The 17,655-nt window shown below is 42.4% G+C and overlaps 2 protein-coding genes across 9 annotated transcripts; one reads left to right on the forward strand and one right to left on the reverse strand.

Moving 5' to 3' along the window:
• Positions 1 to 731: 731 nt before the first annotated feature.
• pcyox1 (prenylcysteine oxidase 1) lies at positions 732 to 11,029 on the reverse strand. Of its 7 annotated transcripts, none has more exons than XM_035391287.1 (7): positions 10,974 to 11,029; positions 6,492 to 6,642; positions 5,977 to 6,183; positions 5,607 to 5,781; positions 4,636 to 4,847; positions 3,725 to 3,877; positions 732 to 3,231 (listed from the first exon to the last, which is right to left on the reverse strand). In XM_035391287.1, the coding sequence occupies exons 2-7, from the start codon at positions 6,601 to 6,603 to the stop codon at positions 2,561 to 2,563; spliced, it is 1,530 nt and encodes a 509-aa protein (XP_035247178.1). In that variant the 5' UTR covers positions 6,604 to 6,642; positions 10,974 to 11,029; the 3' UTR covers positions 732 to 2,560. The 7 variants fall into 7 exon arrangements, with proteins under 7 accessions (XP_035247178.1, XP_035247179.1, XP_035247175.1 ...); XM_035391288.1 differs by lacking the exon at positions 10,974 to 11,029 and adding an exon at positions 10,922 to 10,945; XM_035391284.1 differs by lacking the exon at positions 10,974 to 11,029 and adding an exon at positions 8,776 to 9,050.
• A 1,470-nt stretch (positions 11,030 to 12,499) lies between these two features.
• fam136a (family with sequence similarity 136 member A) lies at positions 12,500 to 16,353 on the forward strand. 2 transcript variants are annotated; one of them, XM_035391290.1, is made up of 3 exons: positions 12,500 to 12,862; positions 14,622 to 14,762; positions 15,295 to 16,353. In XM_035391290.1, the coding sequence occupies exons 1-3, from the start codon at positions 12,776 to 12,778 to the stop codon at positions 15,481 to 15,483; spliced, it is 417 nt and encodes a 138-aa protein (XP_035247181.1). In that variant the 5' UTR covers positions 12,500 to 12,775; the 3' UTR covers positions 15,484 to 16,353. The 2 variants fall into 2 exon arrangements, with proteins under 2 accessions (XP_035247181.1, XP_035247182.1); XM_035391291.1 differs by lacking the exon at positions 12,500 to 12,862 and adding an exon at positions 14,200 to 14,251.
• Positions 16,354 to 17,655: the final 1,302 nt, after the last annotated feature.

The raw sequence follows: 17,655 nt of genomic DNA on the forward strand, positions 1-17,655 counted from the left end.
CAAGTTCATCATCAATCAATTCAATACAACAGTAAATATCCCCAGTGACAAATATTCAATTTTCTTAAATGGGAAACAGCATAAAACATCTGAGCTACGGCTGGCAAATCTGTCTGTTTGACAAATGAGAAGCATGTTTATCAATACATTTGTAAGTTTCACTTCCTCTCATCCAGTATACTGTGGTGTTTCATTCCTAGGCGGCAAAGTGTTAAATATCCAGGGGTAGGGTTCTAACCCTCGTCTCCCACTCCACACACAGCAGCAGCGCTAAAATTCAACCCACCTGGTAAGGCACAATGTCCGTTTACAACTGCCTTCTACAAATTATGCAGGTGTACATACATACACTCAAGTTCTGTAATTCAGGTGCTGTGTTCAACCGTACTGTTCACATTGAATTCTTCCATATATTGACATCTAAAAGCAAACAGGGCCCTGTTCCATGCAGCGGGATTAGAGGAATCCTGGGGGGGTTTCACACAGCAGAGTTAGCTGGATAACTGCTGAGTAAAACCGGAGCAGCTCTTTTCACTTCAGTCCATTTTGGAGATTTGGGAGGGTTCTGGGTTTTACTCAGCGCAGCTACACAGCTAACTCGGTAATCCTGCTTCAGGAAACAGGGCCCTGCTTCGTGAAATACCCCCAAAACGTGACTGTAGACTGGCACTCTCTGCAGCCAACACACACACACCACAGTTCAATATGAAAAACTGAGATTATAACCAAACTTTTTTTTTTTGTCGTTGACAAAAGCAGTTTATTTTTAAAAAGACAATACACAGTAAGGCTGGTACTCTTTTGTGCGTTTCCAAGGAAAGGACTTAGTAGTTCTACATCAGTTCAGTGCATAGTCGACTTGAGAAACACAGGGGACTCTGGAATGCTCGACTCTTAAGACAAAACCCGCAGCACGTACAGTACACTAAATTACATTCAATCTAACAAACCCTGCCATTACACCACATTCATTCACCTTTACGTGAGACAAGTACCTTTCAGTATTCTAGAACGATCACTGCCATTAATATGAAAAGGAGCTTCCATTCACTCATTAAGAAATATAAGTATGTCAGCGGGGGGAACAAAAACGATTTAAAAAAAGTAGTTTATGCGAACTCCTTTTGTGGAAACAAGTGTTACGACCCCAGGAGTAAGTTGTTTACATCTGGTGCTTTTGCGTGTGTTTCTTCCATCCGGTTGTCATCTGATTAATCGTTTCCGGATCTGGTTGCTCTGCGTGAGAAAGCCGCCCTTTTCCCCCTACCAGCGGAGACTAGCTCTTTGAACTCGAGGTTGCTGTGGTGTGTTCAGTGATTGCTTCCTTTGACTTTGCATATTTGACCCCATCTTTGTTTGACTCCCGATTCCCGTCCAGCCCTTCTGGTTTGTTTGCTGAATTGATATCGTGTATGACAACTGACTCATTTCCTTGGACTCTTGCATTAGCCCTTCTAGTTTGTTTGCCCTGTGATTTTGTTTCTGACCTTTCGCTCTCGCATTCAATTCCGATTCTCGCCTAGCCCCTCTGATTTATTTGCGGACTGGATTTTGTGTTTGACTGTGCGAAATCTGAAGTTTTGACTTCGACTCACGTTTTTGCCCTCCGCTCGCCGCTTAGTGCTCCGGTCAGTTAGCGTGTTCCCAGTTGGACTGAAAATCCTTCCATCGGGACGGAAGTTATTTTGCTTTGTTCATTTTCTTTTATTGTTTTTGAAGCTATTCTGGGTGGAGATCTAATGCTCCGTAGGGGGTACGGTATTCTGCCTTTTAGTTTCCGACTATCAGCTAATTGTCTGAAGTTCAGCGTCCAAAGCCACCCTGTGCCCAGCAACCTTCAAAGACTAACCAGCAACCAGTTAGATTTGGATAGGCAGATAAGGACCAGAGTTACTGACTGGTTTGCAGTACGTTTCCCTACCCATTTCCCTTATCATTCACCCTGTTGCAGTCTGACCCTAGACCAGGTCGTAACACAAGTGCTTAAAGGTCTACAACACCATAATTTAAATGCAGCTTCCCAATTTTTAAGTCATTTTACCCTTCCATTCAATTACAGTTAATCATTCAGATTAAGATAGCTGTCAATCATTTCAATATTACATTGATCTCTTAATTGAACCACGATCTCACCCTGCCCATCTGTCACTCAATTAATTCTAGTTGAATAATGTGGGTTGTTTATCATAATAAAGGCACTAGGGCTGACAAATACGCCATTTACCCAAATCCTGATCAGTTAGCCTCACAATACCCACTTTGTTACATCAACATTTACTGTAATGAAAAAATGTAAAAATAGTAGACAGGAGAAGGACTGCAGAAGCATGCCACCACCGTACAGTGCATTCCAAATCAAACCCAGTCCTGAGACCCCAGCGTGCGGGCTTCTCAATCCCAGTCCTGAGACCCCAGCATGTGGGCTTCTCAAACCCAGTCATGAGTACCCTGTTGTAATTATGCTTGAAACAAAAACCTGCATACACATTGGGGTCCACCAGTGGCCCAATCTGAGGACCCCCGACCAGGCCAGCCCACACCGCCCCCCCGCCCCTGCTCCCTAAAGCTCGCTCCTGAGCCGCACGTGCAGGTCCTCCTGGTCGATTCTGGCCTGCTGCCCGTGCCAGCGGTGGTGCGCCAGCAGCACCACGTTGCGGGCGGAGATGGCGCTCATCTCCATGGCGCTGGCCGCCCACTCCACCGCGCCCAGGTAGTACAGACGCTCGTGCAGGACGAACGGGGGCGTCTTCCTGAGGGGCCGGCCGTACGAGGGGTACGCCAGCCACCGCCTCTCCCGCACGGTGTCTCGGGACAGGAAGATGCCGGAGAGCTGTGCCTCGGTCAGGGGCTGGGGCGAGAAGATCTTCCACACTTTGGGGAGGCTGGCGGGAGGGCGGGAGTAGCCGGCCGGGATCTGGACCGGGTCGATGGAGCTCAGGCTGTGGATGACCGAGTCCTTGTGCTCCATGGTCAGGACTTCGGACACCCGGAACTCCGAGGGGGGGTCGGTGACCCCCAGGAAGGAGGTGTTGAGGAGGCCGTGCACCAGAGTGGTCACCGTCTGCTGATATCGGCCAGAGAAGTGGGAGGGGATGGGCGGGTTGAAGCCGTGGAAGGCGATCTCGGAGAGGCCCTGGTGGAGGGGTGCGGCAACAATCACGATGTCATAAAGGGAGTGGGCGGAACCAGAATCCCCAACATAGCTGACCTCATACAGAGAGGCCACGCCCCCTGCAAGCAGAAGGGGAGAGAGACAAAGTCAGAGGGGACAAAAAATATCTCGCGTTCATAATGGGTTTGTGTGTGTATGCATGTCCATATTTTAATGCATCATCAATTTGCATATCAGATTAAACGGCACTAAACGCTAAGATGGTTTATGAATATAGGCCCTGAGATGAGCTCTGAGATCAGCTCAGTCTTTTAGCTCATAATGCATAAGGTTAGGATATAGCCAGGAGAAAACTGATCCTAGATCAGCACTCAATCAGAGACCCTTCATGAATATGGGTGATGATCTAGGATCAGTTTTCTCCAGGCTATATCCTAACCTAATGCATTATGAGCTAAAAGACTGAGCTGATCCCAGATCCCTTTTAGTTCATAACGGGTTAGGTTAGGATACAGGCAATCCCAGGTCAGTGTTTCTACTCTAGAGACACTTCATGAATAAGTTCCCTTGGCACGGCGATCAGAAGAATCTCTGGGCATTCAGTGCTCTTACCAGCTTTCAGGGGGCGCTGTTTGCTGGAGATGGCGGTAACCCGCGCTGGTTTCAACTCTGCCTTACTGTGGTACAGCAGTCCAGAGCAAATCCTCTTATTACCCCCGTCCACTGCCCACAGGCCCGAATCTGCCCCTGCCAGAGACACTGCCCCTGAGGACCACGGACACACAGTCAGCTACACACCAGTACATCAGGAATGCACTAACGTGATTAATCAGGAGGGACTCATTTTTCAAACGCTAAAGGTCTCGACCAGAAGCAGAGGACTTGGGTATGTCATAAGCACGCACATCAAGAGCACAACTGCACAACTGTCTTGTATATATGCAATATATATTGTATCTTGTTGTATTATATTATATGTCATGTGCTGTATCATTATGTGCACTGGCTGTGGTAAGGAATTTCCTCTTTGAGGACAATAAAGCTATCGATCTATCTATCCATCTTCCCCAAATTAAAATTAGATTCAAAGGTCTTTAAATTTAATATTGATGGAACATTCCGCACCTCCTTCAGTACTTGGGACAGACTTAACCCAAATGATCATTGTTGATCATTGAACTTCTGACAAGCCACTGTTGTTAACGGATATGCCACTGCATTTCAGCTGTGCTCCACACACCTCGACCTACCAAGACCAAAACTGGCTGCTGATCGAAAGGAAACCACAGAAACCCACAGGCACTGTAACCCAGCCCGGCTCAAGACAAACGAGACAAACCAGAAGCCCACACTGGCCCAACGGCCCGTTCTTTTCTCTGTGTATCCTCTTATCCTCGCTGCATCTCATCTCCACTTCTCTGGCTTCATCAGTCCTCTGGACCTTTAGACCACATTCTCTCCAACAGCCTTTTCATCGCAACGTCTGATTGGACATCAGCGCTCTCCCATCCCCTTGCCCGTACCCACGAAGCCGTTGATGCGGACGCTCTGGCCGTAGTTGACCCGGGCCACGGGCACCACGATCTCGTTCAGGAAGCTCTGAGAGAACCCCGCCCCCAGCATGGCCTCCTCCAGTGTCTGATTGGCCAGGAGGAGGAAGTCATCCCCGCCCATTGCATGCAGGAGGCATTTGACGCTGGAGAAGGAGTAGCCAAACTGCTGATACTGGTAGATCCTGAGGGTGAGGGAGAATGAGAACACAGTATGGGGAGGGAGAAATGAACAGACAGGTCCCTAAGAGGGGTGGATCCATGAGCATGCAGGTCCTCTCCTCCTTCTAAATAAAGAGATGGACATAATGCCTGGAAGAAACGCTTACACAAGAGCATTCAAATGAATATGCACCTAGCCAATGTAAACAGTCCATTTAAAATATGCTCCGACCACACTTGGGAATCAGTTCAATGTCAATTCAGTCAATGTTGGAAATAAATTTTAATTCAATTCATGAACCAAACAATGAATTGAACTGATAATGAGATAAACATAATTTCCCAAACTGAACTGAAATCAAACTGACCCCAACTCTGTCTCTGAGTGCATTAGCCAAAACTATATTTCATTTTGAAATGGATCATGGTCAGGTTTGATTGCTTTTTTGAAGTTACACACCTGATATAACCTGATACATTTGCAGTGTTTAAAGGGAACTTCAGGTGAAAAGAAAAAAAAAAAAGAAAATGGGAAATTAAGATTGAGCATTTTTAAAATAAATTTGTTTATAAACAAAACTGAGCAGTGCATCATGGGATTGCTGTCTCCAAAGTATTGAACGGGGGTTGACTGTTCTCACAGATTTTAATGGTCCTTGATTTCCTTGCAATGAAGGCACCACAAATCGCCTTGTGTTTCAAGGTTGCCCTTGCAGGCACAGCGTCCAGTTCTGCAGCACTGACCTCATTTCCCTCCAGTAAGGCGCCGTTTTAAACCGTACCTCATGAATTTGTCCAAGATGCCCTCCACCCACATTTGCATGCGCAGGAAGTTAAACCCGTATCGCCAGAGTATGCGCAGGAAGTTGACGATGAACCAGTCGCTCTCCTCGAAGATCAGCTGCTCGCCGTCGAAAATGGCCATTTTGGAGGGGACATCCTTTCGCTGGGACAGGCCTGGGTGCAGGAGCAGAATAATAAAGGTAAATTCAGGCCAACACGAACACGAATGTCACCGGAATAAAATTTACTAATTTAATATTGGAAGAACATTTTTCAACAGGCGCCATAACCGGCACAGAGACCAGCACACAGGAACCCCAGGACCAAGTCAACGACTCAGACAAGCTACTGCAGCCTTAGGCCTCATACCCAGCTTTTCCAAAAAGTGCTTCATGTGCAGGTTGAGGGGGTGTATGACAGACCCCCCCGTCTCGTACTCGGCCCCCCCGATCTCCTCCGTGGCCAGGCGCCCTCCCACGGTCCCGGGCTCAAACAGGTCGATCTTCACCCCCGTCCCGAACTCCTGCCGCAGGTAGTAGGCCGTAGCAGTGCCCCCGATGCCTCCCCCGACCACCGCTGAGGAACAGGAAGCCACGAACAAGTCGTTCAGCCAGTGGAATATGCACCCATTACAAATACACAAGTTAATTATTTTTTTATTTATCATTTGTTACTTATTCATTTATTTGCATGTATACATTAATACATTAATGTTAGGTGCTGCGTTTTGGGATGTTCAGTAGGACACTGTCTAAAATACAACAAAACCAAATTCTTAAACAAAGAAATAAAAAATACACAAACGCAGAAGGTAACGTGCCATCACAAACATATTGTTAGCTAACAGGAGGGACAGTTTGCTATCACTGGTGGCTTTAGATTACCTATTCTCTTCGGAGGTTCCTTTAGCTCAGGGGCCGATGCCAAGCCTCGACGCCCGGTGAGACACAGCCCCAAGAACAGGAGCGTTCTGGCTGGCAAAGTTCTAAACATCATCCTGGGTTAGGCCTGGCACTCATTTAAAAATATAGGCATCTGTAAAAACAGGTAAAAGCAAAAACATCTGAAAAAAAACAAAAAAAAAACGGATCTCTCTAGAACAGAGGGGTCCAGTCTTATGTCCAGCAAAGGCCAATTTCGGTGCAGATTTTTTGTTTTTAGTCCAGCACTGAGATACCTGATTATACTTATCAAGGCATTGACTGAAGACCATGAATAGGTATTTGGTTGAATCAGGTGTAGTAGTTCTGGGCTAAAACAAAAATCTGGCACCCAAACCGGCTCTTTTTGGATGGGACTGCACACCCCTGATATAGCACGTTTCATCACTGGGATCTCGATAGCAGCTGTACAAAGAACAGAACAAATAGCCCATTATTATGTATTCACTATAGAGAGAAAACAAAGCTTAAAATGTATCCCTGTTCACGCATATGCTCAAGTTCTACAACCACCACCACCAGGGAAAAGCATTTTCTGAAAATAAGTCAAGTAGATAATCTTGCTATTAATATTTATACCTTATATTTTTCCCTCGCTGGGAAGTTCAGTCCTATTTCTGGGCTCACTTCATTTCTGCAACATCCTGTGCTAATTCGAGAGAGCCCCGACACGCATACGCGTTCTCCGAAACATGCGGCCGCTGTTTCTTTCACTCTACACCAAATACAACTGAATCTAAATTAATTTACCAAAATTTGTTCACGTCAATGAGTCATGACTTAACACTGTTGATATAGTCTATAATACACTGGGGAATATTTGGCTCTATTTCCTTAGCAATGCAAATTATTAAACAAGTACACATTCAGGCACAGAAAAAAATATTTCCAGAAAGGTTAGGTGTCTATAACAAGGAGCATACTGGATATGTGTGCAAGCACCATCGGTAATATATCTATTTATGTGGGAAACACTGAATGCGCAACTCCCAGTAACTCCCTGTAAGACAGAGCCACCAAAAACATAAATTGTAGGGTAGCACAGCTGGCGCAACAATACCTCATAACATCAGCTAAGCTAGTTAATCACACGCTGTAGTATTAATATTATTATTAGTATTATACAAAGTCGCAAGAGTAACGTTAGCTAATGAATTTAACAAGTTAGCTAGTAGCTATAAGTTTATAAATTTCCGATTAACACAGTGTAAAAAGATCCGGGAGAAGTTTTCGTAAATTAATGTAATATTATCTTGATCTATACGATGTCACTTTCAACAGAACGATATTAGCTGGTCGTGCAAAGCGGAGTGGTAACGACACTCCAGTCAACACAACAACTTTGCCTAAGCTAAAGCTAAGTGCTAGCTAGTTACGGCTGACTGCCAAGTCGTAGCAACAATCCACCCGAGTGGTAGCTACTGAACAACAGCATGTTGTTTGGTTGTAACTTGGGTCTTATTATCCGCGAAACATGTCGTAAACGAAAACAACGTTCTCAATACTAGTCGGCTAGGGGATTTGCGAATTGGACAAGAACTAGCGTTAACTAGTCTAGTTATTCTTCAGTTTGCTACTAGGCTTGCTAGCTAAACTATACTGATTGTAGTACTGCTAACTAGCTAGCCAAGTTAAAAGTGGTCATTCGGCAAACTTAGCTTCAACGAACTTGAACTTAAAGTTGAAGTTTATTGTATCGATAGCTGCTGGCTTCCAAACTATCATACAGCACTGAATCTGGAAGGTAACTGCTAGTCTAGCTCTCTAGTTTACTGGTGTCTACAACGCTGGCTAAGGTATGGAGGTTAGCTCAGTATAAACTATACATAATTATCAGAAAATTAACTACCTTTGTAAGTAGTCGTTTTGTCAAAGCGTTTTCATTTCTAAACAATACTGACCGTCTCCAGAAACAAACACGGCGTTAACTTAACGGCGCACACGATCTGTAAGTGGAGTTCATACAAGTCTGCAGATAGTAGCTAGTGAATTGTCAACATTACAGTCAAGATCCAATGTCCGCACAGATACGCTTGCGAGACGGCAACTCGTTTTCCAATGAAGCGTATGGAACCCCTTTGGAAGTCCAGGAAATAAGCGGAGTGCGCATGTTTCTTAGTCAGTAATCCCAACGATTTTCCTAAAGTAACTAATGTAAAACTAGACTACAGTACTTTGAAGTCAGAAAAATGGATTCTAGTTTGAACCTCGCAAGATCAGTACTTACTTGTGAGAAAACTCTTAGTTTGAAACGTTTCCGGAAAATATATTGTTATCTTTCAGAACTGGAATTTTGATCTAGAGTGGCTTAGATAAAAAGGGTGTAGCTTGATAAGGCAGCTGTTGTTGAAATTACTCCCATTTGGCCATACCAGCACATACCACAGCCTATTTCATTGCGATTGAGAACTGCATCAAAATAACCTAAATTCAACCATATCAAATATAAAACCTAATTAACCATGGATCAAAAACCCCACATGACTTATGTTTTCTTAATACGGCAGCATGTGACAGTAGCATATTTTTTGTGGTGTTTTGCTGTATCATTATTTTTGTGGGAGGTGCCCTACACACATAAAAGGGGAGTTATATCAGCGGCACAAAAAATGTTTAAAGGGTATTTATGATAATAATATGGTTTGCAGTAGAAGTAGGCTTATAAAAATTATGTAATCCATTAACTCATCCAGCTAAATTCACTAATTAGTTTCACCCTCTGGCTGAAAAAATGAGCAAATCCAGGTGAACAAAATACTGGGGAGGACTTTTATTTTTTGAATCTGGATTTTCCACCTCTGCTTATGAGGGTCATAATTAACTATTAACTGTAGGATTACTCAGATGATGGAGTTTATCAGTACTTATGGGGACTAATGTGAGTTAAATCCCTGTGGGCCTCCTGCTTTAGAAAAAATGTTGGCTGATAAGTCATTACATTACATCACATCACACTTTAATCAAATAAGTAATTAGAATTGGGTCAATTATGTCTAGATGGGGTATTCAAACATTAATTTAAAAGATTTTGCAGTACTTTATATGAGTAAAATGCGATTTTTAAATGGAAGTCATAGAGTTCAACATTTTGTTTCAACGGGAACTACTTACCTTTGTAAGTAGTCGTTTTGTCAAAGCGTTTTCATTTCTAAACAATACTGACCGTCTCCAGAAACAAACACGGCGTTAACTTAACGGCGCACACGATCTGTAAGTGGAGTTCATACAAGTATGCAGATAGTAGCTAGTGAATTGTCAACATTACAGTCAAGATCCAATGTCCGCACAGATACGCTTGCGAGACGGCAACTCGTTTTCCAATGAAGCGTATGGAACCCCTTTGGAAGTCCAGGAAATAAGCGGAGTGCGCATGTTTCTTAGTCAGTAATCCCAACGATTTTCCTAAAGTAACTAATGTAAAACTAGACTACAGTACTTTGAAGTCAGAAAAATGGATTCTAGTTTGAACCTCGCAAGATCAGTACTTACTTGTGAGAAAACTCTTAGTTTGAAACGTTTCCGGAAAATATATTGTTATCTTTCAGAACTGGAATTTTGATCTAGAGTGGCTTAGATAAAAAGGGTGTAGCTTGATAAGGCAGCTGTTGTTGAAATTACTCCCATTTGGCCATACCAGCACATACCACAGCCTATTTCATTGCGATTGAGAACTGCATCAAAATAACCTAAATTCAACCATATCAAATATAAAACCTAATTAACCATGGATCAAAAACCCCACATGACTTATGTTTTCTTAATACGGCAGCATGTGACAGTAGCATATTTTTTGTGGTGTTTTGCTGTATCATTATTTTTGTGGGAGGTGCCCTACACACATAAAAGGGGAGTTATATCAGCGGCACAAAAAATGTTTAAAGGGTATTTATGATAATAATATGGTTTGCAGTAGAAGTAGGCTTATAAAAATTATGTAATCCATTAACTCATCCAGCTAAATTCACTAATTAGTTTCACCCTCTGGCTGAAAAAATGAGCAAATCCAGGTGAACAAAATACTGGGGAGGACTTTTATTTTTTGAATCTGGATTTTCCACCTCTGCTTATGAGGGTCATAATTAACTATTAACTGTAGGATTACTCAGATGATGGAGTTTATCAGTACTTATGGGGACTAATGTGAGTTAAATCCCTGTGGGCCTCCTGCTTTAGAAAAAATGTTGGCTGATAAGTCATTACATTACATCACATCACACTTTAATCAAATAAGTAATTAGAATTGGGTCAATTATGTCTAGATGGGGTATTCAAACATTAATTTAAAAGATTTTGCAGTACTTTATATGAGTAAAATGCGATTTTTAAATGGAAGTCATAGAGTTCAACATTTTGTTTCAACGGGAACTACTTACCTTTGTAAGTAGTCGTTTTGTCAAAGCGTTTTCATTTCTAAACAATACTGACCGTCTCCAGAAACAAACACGGCGTTAACTTAACGGCGCACACGATCTGTAAGTGGAGTTCATACAAGTATGCAGATAGTAGCTAGTGAATTGTCAACATTACAGTCAAGATCCAATGTCCGCACAGATACGCTTGCGAGACGGCAACTCGTTTTCCAATGAAGCGTATGGAACCCCTTTGGAAGTCCAGGAAATAAGCGGAGTGCGCATGTTTCTTAGTCAGTAATCCCAACGATTTTCCTAAAGTAACTAATGTAAAACTAGACTACAGTACTTTGAAGTCAGAAAAATGGATTCTAGTTTGAACCTCGCAAGATCAGTACTTACTTGTGAGAAAACTCTTAGTTTGAAACGTTTCCGGAAAATATATTGTTATCTTTCAGAACTGGAATTTTGATCTAGAGTGGCTTAGATAAAAAGGGTGTAGCTTGATAAGGCAGCTGTTGTTGAAATTACTCCCATTTGGCCATACCAGCACATACCACAGCCTATTTCATTGCGATTGAGAACTGCATCAAAATAACCTAAATTCAACCATATCAAATATAAAACCTAATTAACCATGGATCAAAAACCCCACATGACTTATGTTTTCTTAATACGGCAGCATGTGACAGTAGCATATTTTTTGTGGTGTTTTGCTGTATCATTATTTTTGTGGGAGGTGCCCTACACACATAAAAGGGGAGTTATATCAGCGGCACAAAAAATGTTTAAAGGGTATTTATGATAATAATATGGTTTGCAGTAGAAGTAGGCTTATAAAAATTATGTAATCCATTAACTCATCCAGCTAAATTCACTAATTAGTTTCACCCTCTGGCTGAAAAAATGAGCAAATCCAGGTGAACAAAATACTGGGGAGGACTTTTATTTTTTGAATCTGGATTTTCCACCTCTGCTTATGAGGGTCATAATTAACTATTAACTGTAGGATTACTCAGATGATGGAGTTTATCAGTACTTATGGGGACTAATGTGAGTTAAATCCCTGTGGGCCTCCTGCTTTAGAAAAAATGTTGGCTGATAAGTCATTACATTACATCACATCACACTTTAATCAAATAAGTAATTAGAATTGGGTCAATTATGTCTAGATGGGGTATTCAAACATTAATTTAAAAGATTTTGCAGTACTTTATATGAGTAAAATGCGATTTTTAAATGGAAGTCATAGAGTTCAACATTTTGTTTCAACGGGAAGGGTCATGCGCATTACAGACTCGTTTTACATACTGGCTTCTCTGAGTATATCTATAGACTGATTTGTATATCTGCGCTTGGTGTAACCATTTTTTAAGAATCAAATGTCTTATTCAATTCGACGTGTGTCATGTTAACGATTTCCGCGATATTTTACGGTATTTTAGAACTTTAACATTTCTTTCATGTTTTCAATGTTTTGTTATTGTCGATATTTTTAATGAAGTACCACAGCGTAATATGCATATAACTGTAAAACTGTTCTGATATCAGTCACATTGTGCGACAAGCGGTCACCTGGTCTAAATGTAGTACGCGTGCGCAGTGAACCACGCTTCGCCATCGCCATTCCCCCGACAAGAGCGTGACTGCTATAACCAGTGTTATCAGACAGTGGTTCCCATGTGTTCCGAATTTTGAGGTGACCTTAGCTGGCGTGCATAAGCTGTCTGGTTTGATACCAGTGTGACATAGTGCAGTAAAACGCCTATGCTTGATAGAGCTACACCAAGGTTTACACAAACTGTTCTGCTATATAAGCTTTGCACGCTAGCGATTTTAGTGTCAGATAGCTAGCTAGTTCATTTTACTAGGTTCGGTATGGCAGAAGCGCAACAAGCTCGGGTTCAAAATGCAGTAGAGGAGATGGTTCAGGGTTTGGAACGGGAACACATTCGCAAAATGCAAGTAAGTTGTCACGTTTTGTAACTAAGTAGTTGGAATAGCAGGGGAGCTAGCTAGCTGTCTAGCTAATCGCAAAGACAGGCAAAATTGAAAGGTCGTTAGCTCTTGCATTAGGTTATTGGTGAGTTCTTGATAACAAAGACATATTTTTTAAATACACATTTTGTTTTATCACTGCGTCTTTCCCTGCACGTGTATGGAAAATAATATTTAATATAAGTTTCGCAAGGTTGCAGCAATTCAGGCAACGTTAGGCCAGTTACGTGGGTGGTTAACTGATGTAGCTAGCTGATCCCTGAGCTAAATGCCCTTGCTTCGTCCTAGAGTGACATGTGCCGTTGTACGTCCTGCCCTGTCGGCAATTAAAGGCCCACTAATTTCGGACAGTCGATCGATGAACTGTTACACACACAAAGCGTGACCTTCTTCTACAGCAACAGCAGTGAATTAAGTAATGCACACTTGTAGCAACCAACATTATACATCATGCGCGTTGTAACGAATTGATCTTAAAAATGTATCGAAGGTCAGAAAAGCACAAACTCCACTTACGTTAATGCATAATTGTAAAAATGATTGTTAAATATTCATTAGAATGCACCATTGAGAAAATATGAAAGCGAATGTTTTGCCTATCTATAAGTAAATTTCTTAACATTTAACATTATATATATATATATATATATATATATATAATCTACCAGATAATGATGTAGGCTCATGCATTAGGACAATTTATTCATAAACACTCCTTATAACATCACAGGCCCTGCAGTATTAGGTACACTTTTTTTGAACATTTTAATAGTTAGCCTGTCGTTACATATTCATTAGCCTTTCATGACAGTCTTGCACCTCCCTGCTGTAAGCCTGGTGAACTCTGTGGTTCAGACTGATACACCTGTCCACTTTTCAGGACGTAACCAACATTTTCTAACCAAACACATAAACTTTTTTGGGGGGGGGGGGGGGGGGGGGGGTTTGTGGTGAGAATGGGGCCATTCAAACCAGGAAACATTTGTTCAAACCTCCCCCCTGAGAATCAGACCATGATGAAATAAGTGTTTTTCCCACGGCGCACAGGAACTGCCACCGTGGGCTATGCATGGCAAATTGTGGTCACTCGCTGACTCACTCACGGATGACCTGAGAGGGACGTTTGGTGTGACGCATGCGCAGGTGCTGCTTCGTTTAGTAGGATGCATGTGCGGGTGCATCTCCCAAAATCACGACTTTGAACGGCACAAGATTTTTAAGCACAGCTTTATCGCCTAACGTTACTTTAGCTAACCCTAACATGTTAGCGTTTCGCCTACTTTAGTTAACCTACTTAGCGTGTACCACCGATACAGATGTATGGACACACGGAGGACAACAAATAACGTTACAGAGGTGAGGACATGGCATAGCTAGCTAGCTAGCTAGCTAGCTTGCTTTATAGTTAGTCAAGTCTTACTGATGACACTTTGTACAGGTGCGCCGTGGGTCTGCACGGTTTTGTGCTTGTTAGATCTGACAGCTTCATTTTAATATTGGAGTGCTGTGTGGTGCAGTGCAGTTGAATGAAAACAAGTTCCTGGATGAGGATGCTTCGTTAGGTGGCATGTAGCAAGTATTTCAGGTCCATTTTAGTTGTCAGCGATTAACATGTTGACACATTTAACACAGCATTTGGACGAACTGAATTAGCATGTAAAACAGATTCCAAAATGCCTGCTTGAACATGCTAGCATTAATGTTGCACACAACTGGTGCTTTTCAGGGCATAATGTTCAAGTGCAGCGCCGATTGTTGCGATCGGCCATCGGACTCCATGTCGCAGGTACACCAGTGCATCGAACGCTGCCACGCACCTTTGGCACAGGCACAGAGTTTGGTTACCACAGAGCTGGAGAGGTTTCAGGTAAGAATACTCATCACCTATGCTTTAGGGATAAATAATACAGAAAAATACAATCTTGTCGTGACACCATCTTACTGGTAGAAAACAGAGAGGAGTGCCACAAATCATGGAGTACGCTGGTATTGACCAATAGAATGACAATGAGGGATAAAAAGATGATGATGAGGATATGTTCTAGCTACTTCCTGGCTGACATCCACAGAGTGCATAGATATATAGCCAGGTAACAATAGGCTTCATCCTGTTGTTTTAAAATTAATGCCGTCTCACGAGTTGCATGATATAAAGAAATAAAAGGCTACAGTGTGAAGCACAGTTAAGAGAAACTTTAGGGATTTCTGACTGATGGTGTCTGTGATATTGAAGAAATCTCTCATCCATAGCTTCTTTTCTTCCCATCATGTTGAAATAAATGATTTGGAGTTCAGAACTAAGGTATAACAGGGTTCCAAAAAAGTGTTGAAAGTCAAAACCGAACCTGAGCTGGGTCTCGGGGGCCCCCCCTGTCCCTCTCCCTCTCCCTCTCCCGCAGGACCGCCTGGCCCGCTGCACCATGCACTGCAACGACAAGGCCAAGGACCTGTTCGACTCGGGGGCCAAGGAGCTGGCCGTGCGCGGCCTGATGGAGAGGTGCGTGGGCGCCTGCGTGGACGAGCACGTCAACCTGCTGCCCAGCGTGACCCGCAAGCTGAAGGACAGCCTGGGCGGGATCCCGCAGTGAGGGGCTGGGGGGCGTCGGCTTTCGGACACTCGGGACGGGCAGAGGCGCAGGCCCACACCCTCAGCCCTCGACCAGAGACCAGCGGGCAGAACGAGGAGAAAGCCTGTGGAGATTTATAAAGAAGTATCGGCGGTACAGGCACACAGTAGGATAGACAGTGGAGCCGACTCGGGATAAAGCTGGGGGCAACAGTGGGCTCTGAATAGGCTGGTTGGTTTTGCGTTTAGTTGTTTTGCTCAACAGACATATGCCATTGGACTGTCTCAAGCAACTCTTCTCAACAAGAACTAGCGCACATTCAGCAGAGATAAAGGTGGTAGCATAAACGGGTATACATACTACACACATGCAGAAAACCTTATGTCGACAAAAGAACGATAACAATCATCGTTCATTTAGTTGCATAGTAAAGTTGAAACAAGCTGTGACATGGCATCACAACTGTGACAAGTCTGCTGCCTGTGGTAATGAGCTTGGAAGGTCAGTGATCAGACATGGTCCTTATGCATATAAATGAATGGGTTATACTTAGCAATGGACTTGAGTCTCTAGAAATGTTTTTGACCTTAATTCTGCACATTTCTGTGTAGTTTACATTGGCTGATACAGCCCCTTTAGAGAGGCAGTGGTGATATCTCATATTATTAAGGCCTTTGTGTAGCCCATGCATTTCTATTTTAGAGTGCTTTGTGCTGACTTTTATGTGTAACAGCATAGACCAGATAAACACTGAAGTGCCCCTTGCAGCATGTTGAGTTTTAATTCGGCCTGACTGGATCTCCTCAACAAGACGTCCTCACTGTGATGCTGTTAAAATGTACTGTACCATGTTGTTGTTTTTATAACAAATTAAAGATGCAAATAACAAAGTTTTAATGTACCTTGTTTTTGTGTATTCAAAGGTGTGACTGATTATGTTGAAAAGATTTTGGAAAAGACCACTAAGAATGAGCAAAACTGCATTAATATCACGAGGCAGGAGGCACAGGTGTTAGTTAATGACACACTGCCAGGAAATATTTATACAAAGGAAAAATACACTCATACATTTATACTTCTAGATATATTTAGGGTCCTAAAATTATGTCTGTCCCCAAGTGAGTTTTCTAATGTCTGTATATGTTGTGCAAACAAATGTTTTTACTGTAATGTTTTTCAGTATAATTGGAGTGAAATATACCACATGGCCTCCGTATTTCCAAAGTTTCTACTTAGTTAAGTCTTTCAACATTTTTTAAATATCTGATGTACAGATGTCAGCAGTTTGTCAGGTAGTTGCAGTATTTTTAAACATCACACTTGTAAAAACAGCCCCTCTGAGATTCTGGTCAGCATTCTATTTGGTTCCTAACTGGTGGGTCCTATCGCTGCTCACTAGCTGCTGGTACTAGAACGTAAGGCAAGAGATCTAGAGCTCTAGAGATCCGACGGTCTGATTTCTGAGACTTAAATTTTAGTGCTTGCAGGTGATATTTCCAAAATCAAATATGAATTGTGTTCGGAAGATGGCCTGATGGATATCGCATTTACTTGGATGCTTATGAATGCTTTCACATTAATCATTTGTATCAACAAAGAACAAATAGTTCATCTTGTGCTGATGGGTTTGCATTGCTGGAACCCAAATGTTGGGCTAATAAAGTCAAGAGGATGTAGATGTGTAGTAGGGACGGAGTGTGGCACAGTGGGTAAGGAACTGGGCTTGTAACCGAAAGGTCACAGGTTCGATTCCCGGGTAAGGACGCTGCCGTTGTACCCTTGAGCAAGGTACTTAACCTGCATTGCTTCAGTATATATCCAGCTGTATAAATGGATACAATGTAAAGTGCTATGTAAAAAGTTGTGTAAGTCGCTCTGGATAAGAGCGTCTGCTAAATGCCTGTAATGTAATGTAGTAGTGGATAGGGAATAGGGTTTTTAAACCCAGATGTTGCAGATTCAATTCCCTGGTAAGACAGTGCCACTCTACCCATAAAAATGGTGCTTTACAGTTTTATAAATGGATTGTATGTAATGCTTATAAGCGCAGGAAAAAAAAGTAATTCTGGAAAAAGAGCATCTGCTAAATTAAAATGTTTAAGAGTATCAGGAAAATTATACCTAAATGATTCCATAATTATATCAAAATTTTAAATGGTGCAATTATAAACAAGATGAATTATACACAAGTGT

Source organism: Anguilla anguilla, chromosome 14, assembly GCF_013347855.1.
Source record: "Anguilla anguilla isolate fAngAng1 chromosome 14, fAngAng1.pri, whole genome shotgun sequence".
Lineage (NCBI taxonomy): Eukaryota > Metazoa > Chordata > Actinopteri > Anguilliformes > Anguillidae > Anguilla > Anguilla anguilla.